Raw genomic sequence first — 12,809 nt, forward strand, 5'->3', positions numbered from 1 at the left:
CAACGCTGTATAGGTATTAATAGATCACAATTTTTATCACGATTTTTCAGTGGTTGCAATTTAATCATTAATTAATCACAATTTAAAATTATCATTAATTATTTAATATCAATTTAGTAATCACAATTTGAGGTCGCGCTTGCCTAACGGATAACTGATTTGCACAAGGCCCAAGGTGCTCTGATCTCTTTGGAAATGCTCAGCCTGCTTCGCTCTGCTATTTTATTTGTGAGCCACTTTTGAATTAAAACTGGCATTTTCAAACTTGGATATGTGCCCTTTTGATATGAAAAAGAATGAGTGGGGTTTAATAGTAGATATAAACCACTTCGAGAAGAAAGAAATTCATGGGTCAATAGGGCTTATATTAGAAATCCTGAAGACAAAATAAAGTGGATATAATCCGTTTTGGAAGTATACTCCTCATATATGAATTGGCAAACATGTGTTTTTAACTGCTATTACAATAGTGATACTAGTCGTGCAAACTTCAAACAAATGTTTTCATATGTCTTCCTCCCCCCCCCCTTGCTCCATTTTTTAAAATCCTGTAAAATTGAAGAAGATATTAGGATTTAATATATTTTTAGTGACAAAAAAATCTTAACATTGCAATTTAATAACTTTAAAAAAAAATTTTTTAAATAAACATTTTTCAATGGAACCTTGTCAATAGTTCTTCCTTGTAGGAAATAAATATATTAAAACCAAATCTTGTTTGAATAAAAAACAATTAAACAGTCAAATACACTAACAATACGATTAATAATATATCGATAAAAATATTTCCATAATCTACTCATGATAAACTAGCCTCTAATTTTTTTGAAGATTTATTTGCATTTCAAGCATGAATATCTATCATTCCTTACTTAGTGTTATGCTTGACGATTATATGTGTAATTGAATAGCATTTCTTGTGGACAGCGAGTCTAACTGCTCGAGGATATTAGGAAATACAATAAAGAAATTACCACCAGCTATTTTCTTTTGTGTGAAGAGAAATCTTCGGAAATAGCTCATTTCTTCATCTAATCTTCTACTTTTCTTTGATTCTTCTTCGTGTAGCCCGAGGAGATATTTTGTTTGCTTTGGCGCCCTTTTGCGCCCCCCACCCCACTTCGTCGCCCGATTTTGTCGTAGTTTTCTGAAAGAGAAGTCGGTGGTATACAATTCTCCCTTCAGGATTCTTGGGGATATAGGGATAGTTTTAATGGCGAAAAAATTGTGAGCACATACGATACAAAGTCATTAATTGAATTTTGTGTAACTTCTGTTGAAGGAAAATGAATTCTCGAAGTGTACTTTGTAACAGAGTAGAAGAAGTTTAATGTTTGGCGGGATTTCCTCTTTAGAATGAGGTTGTTTCCATCGTTTAAAAGAATTACTTTTAGTCACTGAAACTGATAGAATAAGCAAATAATAATAATAATAATAACATGGAGCGAGAAAAAACTTTAATTTTCCCAACGCTTAATTTTTAATTATTTTTTTTTAACTGTCTGATTTTGAAAATAAGGGGTGGTCTTAATAACGTCGCAAATAATGTACTTTGGCGCATCTATCTACCGCGTTTCCACGTTATGATAATCAAGAAGTGAATTAAATATTGCGTTCTACGCTTGCTATCAACCTTATCGTTGCCGGTACACGTGCGTAAAAATGCGAATTAAGTATTGTGCTCTGCAAATGGCATCAGTGAATTGCATTTCATCATTTGTGATATCATATGCAGTGCAGAAACGTAAACAATAAAATTGCACCGTTTAAAATAATTGTCAAAAAATATTAAACTTTGTCAAATTATTTTTAAAAAATGGTTATATCCTATGTTTTTAAACAAGCTCTTTCAGGAAAAAATACTTTTGAAATGTCTGAAACGACCCCATTAATAACGGAGCGGTATTTGCAAGAAGAGCTATTTATTTGTTTCAGTTTGAAAATAGTTTACTTTAGTTCTGTAGATGCCTTGCCAATCTTTTTATTTTATTTTTTTTTTAACTAAATTTAAAAACCTATTTCTTTGCGAAACGAGAGAAAAAAAAGTTTGAAATTATTCATAAGGTTTGCAAGTGTTTCCTCAATGATGATCTCTGTAAAACTATCTTTCCTGCTTCGACTCGCGGAATGACGGGAATGCTCTCCAGAAGTATTTCGCTCTTTACTTCTTGAAGGGAGACTGTGGTAAAACGACCCGTGCCCGATTTTGAATGAACTGCAAATGTAAGATGCGGATTAGATCAGTAAAAATTAATATTTATTTATATGTTACTAGCAGCACCGGCTATTACCCCCCTAGTTTCCTTTAAATAATGTTTGACCATGCATTTTTTACCAACCTTTTATTTTTAGATCTCATTTTAATTAAAGGAAGACAGTAATTAAAATCAGGCAATTTATTTTCCTTTGTTCTTATTATTACTATCGTTATTATGTTACAATTTGTCCCCCCCCCCTTTTTTTCCAAAAAAAACTCTACTCTGTGTGTGTGTGTGTGTGCTGCTGATCGATGAGAATTTTACAGTCTTGTGTTTAATTCAATGGGGATTTTTAAATTTACTTTAACTTTGTTTAAGTATTTTCTGTGCTTATGAGGATTTTAAAGAACTAATGATCTTATTCTAAAATAGAAACTTTGAGGGAATATTGCCTTAACTTTAATAGAGTTTTTTTTGTGCCTGTTTTATTGGGATGTTTTGTAAACTTTCTAGGTCGAGATTTCTTGAGAGTGGTCGACATTATTTGAATACTATTACACTTATTCTATCGTAGGTTTTTAGGGACTGGTGTCCTTTTTCTGATGGGGATTGAAAGGGAATATTTTTCTTTTCTGGTGGAGAGTTTTGGGACTATTGTCATCTGGAACGTTTGGAGACTGTTGTCTTTACTCAAAGGATTTTTAACAAGACCATTGACGTTATTTAGGAACTGGTATTCTCCTTCTGATGTGAACTTTTCGGAACTCTTGTCCTCTCTGATTGGAAATGTTTAGGGAATTTGTTCCTCACTCTAATGGGTATTTTTAGGAACTAGAAACTATTGACCTCATTTTAATGAAGTGTATTTTGGGATTAACAATGTGTTTGTAATTGGTTTTGGGTACTGTTGTTCTTATTTCACTGAGAATTTGTAGGGTCTGTTGACACTGTTACCAGGCTGTTATCTTTACTCTAATGGAAGTTTTAGCTACATTACTCACCTTATCAATTCAGGAGATAATGTTAGATGTGTGACATGAATACCAGTTCCTCTTCTTCCTCCCCCAGGGAACTAAACAGCATGTGAGGTAACCTGCAAAGGGAAGACACAGTTTGACACATGTTGGAATTTCAAAGAGGAATGTTGACTTTATTTCAGAATTGTTGTAATTATTCGACTAGGTATTTTTAGCCGGCCATTGTCTTATTCGAATGGATATTTCTAAGGACTGAGTCTTCTAATAGGAAATTTTTAGACAAAATGTATCCTCTTTTATTTAGGCCTAAGTATAGAACATATGTCATTTACCATCTATTATTTTTGACGTAGATCATGCAACACCAGGCGAGACATCTTGTACAATAAACAAATTAGAAATTTATTTTTCATTTCCTAATAAATGTCATTAAAAATCTTCATGTATTGTTACATGGGTCAGGTATGAAATACAATGTCCTCAACTTAGTAAAGAACAGCAAAATGAAATTTCAGACAAGCAATACCTTGAAAAAAGTAATAAATAAAAGCTTTTGAAATCTGAAAAAAATCTAAAACCCAAAAAACCATCTTTTGGATTCCCTACAAATCGATCTGTAAACCTCCCAATACCAATAAGAACACACTCAAAATCTTACAGCGAAATCTGATTTAAGGGAAAATTCTACCTCCTTGTAAAATATTTCTGATGATAAATATTAAATACTAGTAATCACTGAGAAAAAAATTTCTAGTAGCTGATGGGAAAATTCTTCTGAAGTGAAAAATGCTTTTGTTTTATAAAAATCCTAAATACTGTTGAGAAAGTTTTAATGACTATAATGAGAATGATTAAACTCTTACAACTAAAAGGGTTTTTTTTAAATATAAATAAGGGGAAGTTCGTAAGAACTATGATAAAATCTAATCATACTTAAGGTGGGGGGATTCTCCTTAAATCGAAAATAATTGAGTAAGCTGTTCCCAAATTGTTGGAAAAGGTAGGCTTGTTGATATTTTTTATGAAACGTAAATAAGGCTGATGTAGGTGATTAAGTGAAATATTTAATTCAATTCTCTTCTTAACGACTTTTATGGGATCACAAAAATCGTTCGTAAGAAAAATATATCCTTAAGCAGAATTTTTCAATGCCGCAGTTGATGGTACGGGACCGTGAAAAGTCGTCGTTAAATAGAAATGGTCGTTAAACAGAGAACCAATTGTACATTGTGTTCTTGCAAAATGATTAGATACCTCCCCCCCCCCCCCTCTGCAACCCTCAATAATCGGCTATATATCTCCAATTTCTATCTAAAGAGTTATATTGCTTGTTTTACGACTGCTTTTTCAACATAATTAGTATTTAAATTAATATTAAAAACTATATTTGTTTCAGAGTGTTAAAAAAATTAATGATTTTCATAATGTCCTCAAAATTAAGTTAAAACGTCATATTTGATTGGCTTCGATACTTGATTCTTACAGAGATGCCTGGAATTGTCGCTTTGAGGCAAAGAGCTAATGCAGACAAGCCTTTGAAAGGAGCAAAAATCATCTGTTGCACCCATATCAATGCACAAACAGCTGTATGTATTTTTTCTCTCTCTACCTCTTTTGTGTATCATTATTTTGTTTCAATGGGGTTATTTCCTTTAGTCAAATGTAGTACTTTTTGTCATTGAAATTGATAGAATAAGCAAAAAAAAAATAACATTGACTCAGAAAATATTTTCATTTTCCCAACAGTTATTTTTTAATTAATTTTTTTAAATGTCCGATTCTTCAAACAAGCCGTGGTCTTTATGACGTCACAAATGGTGCACGATGGCGCATCTTTCTACCACGGTTCCACGTTATGATAATCAAGAAGCGAATTTCAATTGCGCTCTATGCTTGCTATCAACCATATCGTTGCCAGTACACGTGAGTAAAGATGCGAATTAAATACTTTGGACCGTGAATGGCAACATTGAATGGCATTTCATCCTTTGTGATGTCATCGGCAGAAGCGTTAAACTATAAAAGAGCACCGATTTAAGTAATTTTTTTAAAATAATAAACTTGAAGAAATTTTTTAGAAAATGGTCAGATTATGTGTTTTTAAGCCTGCTCTTTCATAAAAAAATACTTTTAAAATTTTGGAAACGACTCCATTCTATCAGCTCCTTTTGCATCAGTGTTATAACTTAAATTTTCTGAAATTTACACTATGCTGTCAGGTTAGCAGGTGTTCCTGTAGATATCTTTTCATTTTATTTTATTTATTTATTTATTTATTATTTTTTATAATTTTTTTTTTCATTTGCTCAATTTGATTCATTTTATTTACTTTTTTGTTATTAATTTATTTATTATTCCATTTTTTATTATTTATTTATTTTATTATTTATTTTATTTATTTATTTATGTATTTATTTATTTTGGCAGCACAAGTGTAATAACAATTTTTCATTATTTCAAGAATACCATGTCGGAAGTTTAAAAACAATGAATTAAATTATTATTCGTACTGCCTTTTATATTGATAAAGATCATAAATATCAACATCCTTCTAATTTATAAATATTTTATTGTTCCTTGATTCTCCTTTATATTAGTTTGTACACATTTAAGTCACGTTAAAGAAGGAATCATCAAGTAATTTAGAATTCCATTTGCTAGTCTAATAGATAAATTTTGACCATAACTGCACCGACTTCTTAAAATTAAAAGAAGATAGATCGAAAGATGGGCTAAAAATATTTGTACTTCAAAGAAGTATAAGACTACTTTGAATTAGAATGTGGTTTCTTTTCTGGTATAATGGATGTCTTTTAGAAATATTACATTGCCCCTTATTGTATTAATGACATTTAAAAATTTTCACATATGGTCAAATTTATTTTTAATTGTTTCAGTCAGATCAGTTTTCAGTAAGCTGAAATTTTCTGCTTTAAAATAATCACTCTCACTTTTTAAAATATTTTTTCTTGTAAACAAGTCAGAATTTTGTTTAAAGAAATAGCTACCATTGTTGTTTTTAAGTTATATAGTTTTATTTTCTTTTTTGAATTATAGGTCTTGATTGAAACTTTAATATCATTAGGAGCAAGTATACGATGGACTGCTTGTAATATATATTCAACTCAGGTAATATATATTTTTTAATTTGTGTCCCCCAATTTTGAGCTGTTTCATTTTAGGATACATATGTATTTTTAGCAAGCAGAATTTATTTCATTTCTTTTCTAGTTTAAATTAATATTACATTGTTATAGTTTTAAAATTCTTGTACTAATCTGGAAACTAGGGAAAATTATTCATTTTGATTTCTTCCCCCCCCCCCCTCCCCTCTACCACGTATTTTCCCCTTGGAAAGTGTTTTGAAAAGCTTATAGAGGGAGACAAATGTCTCTTATCAGCACCAACTCAGGCCTTGTGTTTCAGCCAGTCCTAAGATGTACATTCGAGTCAAAAATCTGCACAGTTTGGAACCAGAAGGTGTGCATTTTTGAATTTGACGGATTTCAGGGCCATTATTATTCAGATTTGTTTAATAATAAAATTACTATTATTTTGATTTGTTAAAACAGAATAGTAATGCGAATCAGATGAACAAAACTCATTATAGCAATTTCTCTCTTCTATATTACAATCATAAATGGCAAAAAATATGGAATGTTAAAAATGTAGGGGTGGTGGCATAAAGTGGTCATAAAATCCATGTTTTTTAACTTAGGTGGATAATAAATGCAAAAACTTCTTCAAAATCTTCAAATTTTTTGGTTATGCCCTTTTTTTTTCATATTTGCTTGTGAAGTGGAATGGGGTAAAGTGGTCATAGTTAAAAAAAAAAATTTTTAAAAAGATGTAAAATTATCAAAAGTAAAAAAAAAAAGAATTCTGTTCAGCACAACTAGTTCTTTCAAAGAAACTTATTTTATTTAAATAAATTTACAAATTTGTGATGATTAAGTATGGTTAAAAGTTGGTTCACTTAGAATTTTAATCGTATTTGACCTCTCGATTTCACCAATATCATCAGGGAAGGTGTGAAAACTTCCAAAGTTTTATTTTTTTAGGAATATATCAAAGATTGTCTGAATTGTGTGTCTAAACTGCCTAAATTGAATAATAAGAAATTACACATTTGAGCAGAACATTTGACACCCAAAAAGAGTTCTGAAAAAAAAATGTTACTTTCTTAAAAATAAAAAAAAATAAAGGTTTATCAAATAGTTCAATGTACTTACTATGTCTGTTGTGATTATGATGAGCCATAAATATTTATAATTTCTGCACACAAAAATATTTGTTACTAGCTATATTTCTTTTTACTTTTAGAATGAAGTAGCTGCAGCAGTTGCAGAAGCAGGTTGGTGTGCCACATTAAAATCTTCTGTTTGAAACATTGACTTGATCTGTTGACTCATATGAATCTTGTACAGTCGAATATCTTTGTAACACCGACCTATATAATGCAATTCTCTCTTAACTACACAAGTTTTCTGATGTAAATAATAAGTTTTGCAGATTAAAAGAGCCCTCTGTTCTGCCTTTCAAACATAAAAATTCTTAAGCAAATTAAATTAAAAATTCTTATGCATCTTTCCATCTTAATTCAAAACTTTTAAATGAAAATTAGTATTCGGAGATTTAAAAAGTTCCAGATTGCTCTTGAAAATGCCACTTTTGTGTAAACCGTGAAGCTAATAGAAGTGCAGGATAATTCACTTTCTTTTGATATAGTGATGCAACTGTGGGTAAAAAGTGGAATTCCCCTGCTCAATAAGAGTAATAAAATCCCCAGTCATTGCCTCGATCTGTTGGAGTGCCTTGTTTTCGTGTAATCAATACATGACTATTTGTAAAAACTTCTGCATAGAATTGGAGTAAAGGATTCGCCCTGTTGTTCTCTGTGTTGCCGAGGTAAGATGGGCGGTGATCAGGAATTGCACCATTATTTTAAAGTTTTGAAACGACAACTCTAAGGAAGATAAATTTTATTCAAATAAGTGTTCTTCTACTTCGTTTTATTACACATAAATCTGGGTGCATGTTCCTTGGGAGTACCTGAGGGGGAGCCTCGCACCTCCCATGTCTCATCATTGGTCAGATGACCCTCCGAAGAGGAAATAGCCTGATTGGTTGGCGAGTTAAACCGATGATGAAATAACCATCCCTGGTGAGCAAACTTGACAAAAATTGGAGTCCAAAAGAAAATTAAGTGAAAAGGGAAGAAAAATGAAAAAAACTTAGTCCTCATTAGTAAAGATTTGAACTAAAGTAGAAATTTTGCCTATGAGATTTTCCTGGCGTTTTAGAAGAGGGAAGGGCATCCTAAGTTTGGAAAAGACTTTCATTAAGTTAAAAATTTGGTTGATTTCAGCAAAAATTTGCATAAAATCAGAGATTACGTTATTGAACTTAGGCTCCTTAATGTTAAGGGGGGAGTGCTCAGGAGTTTTACTGGAAGTAGCTGCAGCATAAGAAAGACCTACTTTGTGGCTAGCTAGCACTGCTTCCGTGGTTGATGGCTCGCTTGCCTTCCAGATTTATTTTGGGTTTGGGGAAGACCACACAACCACTGTAAGAGGCTACGTGATCGCCTCCACAATTAATACATTTAGGCTTTTCCTTGTTGATTTTGGCTGGGCATTTGTCGCGTGAGTTTGTCTTATTTGGGCTGCTCATTGATTAATGGCAGAAATGCATAGGATTAAAAAAAAAACCTATCTTTTGATTATGAGATTATTTATTTGTGAATGATAATATAAATATTATATATTGTGTAATTAGTGCCTTAATACACATTGCAGTTAAAATTTATTCATAATTGCAAACTATAGATATATCCTGAAAATTGGTTTCAATATTTGTGAAATAATCGGTATAACAGAAAAACTTGTATAACGCAAAAGTTCTAGTCCAGAGGTGTACGTTGTAACGGTCTTCTACTGTAGTGTTGTTCAGTTCACTTTGTTTGCATGTTTCAAAATTTGAGATTCTTTTGACAACAGGGGTTCCAGTTTATGCTTGGAGAGGTGAATCTGAAGAAGATTTTTGGTGGTGCATTGATAAGTGTATACATTCTGATAACTGGCAACCAAACATGGTATGAATATTTTTTATGCATATGAATATCATTGAAAGTCATATGAAACAGAGTTGAGTAATGTGATGATTATATTTTTGTTATAAGAATATTGAAGCGTGTCCACCAAAATAAATAAGGATGAAAATGCAAAAAACATGAAACCATTGGACTGTAAATAATTTACAAGTGCTCAGAAATGAATGATGTAGTACTTGTGGGGGTACGACATCAAGTGGAGGGCAGTCAATGTAGCGAAATGTCAAGTGCTACACTTAGATAATGGAAATAAGCATACAAGTTATCGTTTACGGGGTTCAATCATTAGTCATACAAAAAATGTTATTGATCTGGGTATCTGAATAAATCAGGACTTCAGGTTTAGTCAACAGTGCAGCATGGCAAGTAACAAAGCCAACAGAATGCTTGGGTTTATCAATAAATCTGTTTCAAACAAATCTGAGGTTCTTCTGCCTTTATATAAGTTTTTAGTAAGTCCCCATTTGGAGTATGCTGTGCAGTTTTGGTCGCCTTATCTGAGGAAAGATATTTATGTATTGGAAAGGGTTCAAAGAAGGGTAACTAGACTAGTAGGGGGACTTTCAGGTTTAGATTATGATACCAGACAATAGGCTTAATATGTATAGCCTGGAAAAAAAATGAGGATCAGAGGGGACATGATTCAGTTGTTTAAATTTATCAAAATGAATGATGTTAATGGATTAAATTTTTGCACCGAAAGCAGGACGAAGGGTCATTATTTTAAGCTGTTCAAATCTCAGGCTAACCTGGAATTAAGGAAAAACTACTACTTTAGTAGGGTTGTGGGCACTTGGAACAGCTTACCGGAAGAGGTGGTAATGAGCAAGGGGATGGATAGCTTTAATAGGGCCATTGAAATTCATTTGAAACTAATAAATTGACTAGGACCAGTCTAGCTGGGCCAAGAGCCTGTTGCTGGTCGTCACATTTGTATTTGTCAGTTTTAGTATAGCTCGGCTCTTAAAGTATATAAAAGGTGCTCTCAGATATATGTTGTTTGTCTGATTGCAAGATTTCAGATCCATGACTTCCATTATTTTTCTCTCAAACTTTTTTTAAATTCTATAGATGGGCAATTTGCAAACTGTAAATTATTTTTCATGCTATATACACATTATTAATTGACATGACTTTTTTTTTTTTTTTTTTTTTTGTCTATCAAAATTGTTTTATCAGCTTGCTACCTTAATTTTTTGCTCAAATGTAAGGGATGTCCTATGGATAGCTTTGGTAGTTTTCTTGAGTCCTTGTAGGTGCTGTAGAGAAAATACCGAAGTCTTTGTGATCAATACAATTTGGGCTGTGTTGGTATAAATGATGGATGTTAAAATGTGCATAACCTTACCCTATTGTAGGCCCTGGAAATAAAGTGTATGGGGCCACCTAAGAAATGAGGTTCAGTACATAAAACAAGGATTGGGGATTGTTTTGTGCAACACATGTGACTAATAAACATTGATACATAAATTTGGAATTTTTAAAAATTAAGTTCTTAAGACAAAAATTTGATGCAACTAAAACTTTGAATAAACAAATTTAAATTCCTGAGTGGTAACACTGTTACCCATTAATAAGAATGGAGGAAGTAGCTTTGTTGGACATTTACTTGATTGCTTGTTTTTCATTCAAAGAAATAATGAGTTTAAGTTTGTGGGTTTTATAGTTTCAAATATATAGTGTAGCTCTGATAAGTCAAACTATGATTTTGACAATGTTTACTTTTCTGCGAAAAAGGGACATTTTATTGCTGGTGCAGATTTTAGTTTTAATACTCTTGAAAAACTACAGCAAAAGAAACGAACTCAACTCAAACCCTTCCCTATTACCCCAAAAGAGGTAAACATTGTCAAGGTCACAGCTCAACTTATCAGAGCAGCACCTTCCCCTTTATCGTATAAACTCAAAATTACCATGTAGTATGAGCACACATGTGCTGTTCATTCATTGTCGCGTGAAATTAAGTTTGAAAACCTTGTTCAAATTTTCAAATGTCATCATCAATGTATTCTGGAGTTTTGTTTCATATAATTTTTGTTTGTTTCAGATTTTGGATGATGGTGGTGATGCCACACATTTAATGTTAAAAAAGTACCCAGCAATGTTTCGTGGTATCAAAGGAATCGTGGAGGAAAGTGTTACAGGTGTGCACAGATTATATCAGTTGTCTAAATCAGGGAAACTAACTGTTCCAGCCATGAATGTAAATGATTCGGTGACAAAGGTATACATTATATTTTGCATTTATTTTTTATTTGTTTCCTTCATAACTTACTAGACTTATTGCTGATGAGAATACATGTTTTTATCCAGTTTTGCAGGGCCGGATTTTGGGGAGGGCAGGCGGGGCTACCGCCCCAGGCCTCCACAACAAAATTTTTACGAAATATCCTAACTTTCACGGGTCAAAAAAATATCGGATATATATATCAAAATATTCGGATACATATCAAAGTATCGGATATTTTCGAAAATATGATGATCTTTTCGAACCGTGATTAGGGGCCTCCACTCCTTTGTTGCCCCGGGGCCTCCACACTTCCAAATCCGACCCTGCAGTTTTGACTGTTCAGTCTGCATAAATTTTTGAGCATAAATATTTTATGTGTTGTATAATAAGCATTTGGGCCAGCCCAACATTATGTGGCTTCCTTAGACAATGTCAAATTTGCGCCCTTAAAGCCGCTTACTAAAATGCCACTGTGCACAGTTAAAAACATTATAATTATTTTTCATTTTCAGTTAATTTGAAAACATCACCTATTACATATATAGAAACATTGTTAAAATAAGTACATGAAAAAGAGAAATAGAAACAAAATCTCAACACTTTTCATGTGCAAAAACATTTTATTGCATTTATGTACAAGTGTTATCTTGAAAGAGAAAAAATGATTGTGTGTGCATTGTGCACCACTTAGACCCCTACCACTGGGTGTCATGTTATATGATTGCATTAGCAGCAAACAGGTAGCTTATTCCTTGTCTTCACTATGTGGTTACGCTTATTGTTTTTACAGTGATTTGAGATGGCGTTGCTAGTCGAAAACCACCCTAAATTCTAGGACCATTAATATTTTTACCGATGATGCTAAAGTTATGGGGATTGTTAATAGCAAGAAACAAAAGATAAAACTTCAGAAGATATTAGTCAAATTTCTGGTAGGCTATTAAGTGGGGTATGTTGTTTAATATTGGAAAATATCAAGTGCTTCATCAAGGTCATGGAAATAAGCATGCAACCTATTACTTTATAATTATGTAATTACATGGTATTGTGTTTATTAATTGAGAAATTTTATTTGCAGACAAAATTTGATAATCTGTACAGTTGCAGGGAAAGCATTCTTGATGCGTAAGTATTTTTGATACTGAAAAATAATAGAAATATTCTTATACTATATTAAAAACCAATGTAAGTTGACCACCTGTCTAAGTTGGCAGCTTTGTCAGGAACAAAAAGAGATTTTTTGCCACCATCCTCTAGAAGTTTATCATGATTATCTTTGACCGTGAACTGCA

At 32.3% G+C, this 12,809-nt stretch overlaps 1 protein-coding gene across 3 annotated transcripts in view; it reads left to right on the plus strand.

Annotated features, from left to right (window-relative positions):
• Window positions 1-12,809, plus strand: part of LOC129225584 (S-adenosylhomocysteine hydrolase-like protein 1) — a 297,465-nt gene that overhangs the window by 256,105 nt on the left and 28,551 nt on the right. For all 3 annotated transcript variants that reach the window (XM_054860036.1, XM_054860037.1, XM_054860038.1), the window contains exons 4-9: window positions 4,661-4,761; window positions 6,233-6,304; window positions 7,499-7,529; window positions 9,175-9,269; window positions 11,335-11,511; window positions 12,596-12,642. In XM_054860036.1, coding sequence (XP_054716011.1) covers window positions 4,661-4,761; window positions 6,233-6,304; window positions 7,499-7,529; window positions 9,175-9,269; window positions 11,335-11,511; window positions 12,596-12,642 — 523 coding nt within the window. The remainder of the gene's footprint in view (window positions 1-4,660; window positions 4,762-6,232; window positions 6,305-7,498; window positions 7,530-9,174; window positions 9,270-11,334; window positions 11,512-12,595; window positions 12,643-12,809) is intronic.

Source organism: Uloborus diversus, chromosome 7, assembly GCF_026930045.1.
Source record: "Uloborus diversus isolate 005 chromosome 7, Udiv.v.3.1, whole genome shotgun sequence".
Classification (NCBI taxonomy): domain Eukaryota; kingdom Metazoa; phylum Arthropoda; class Arachnida; order Araneae; family Uloboridae; genus Uloborus; species Uloborus diversus.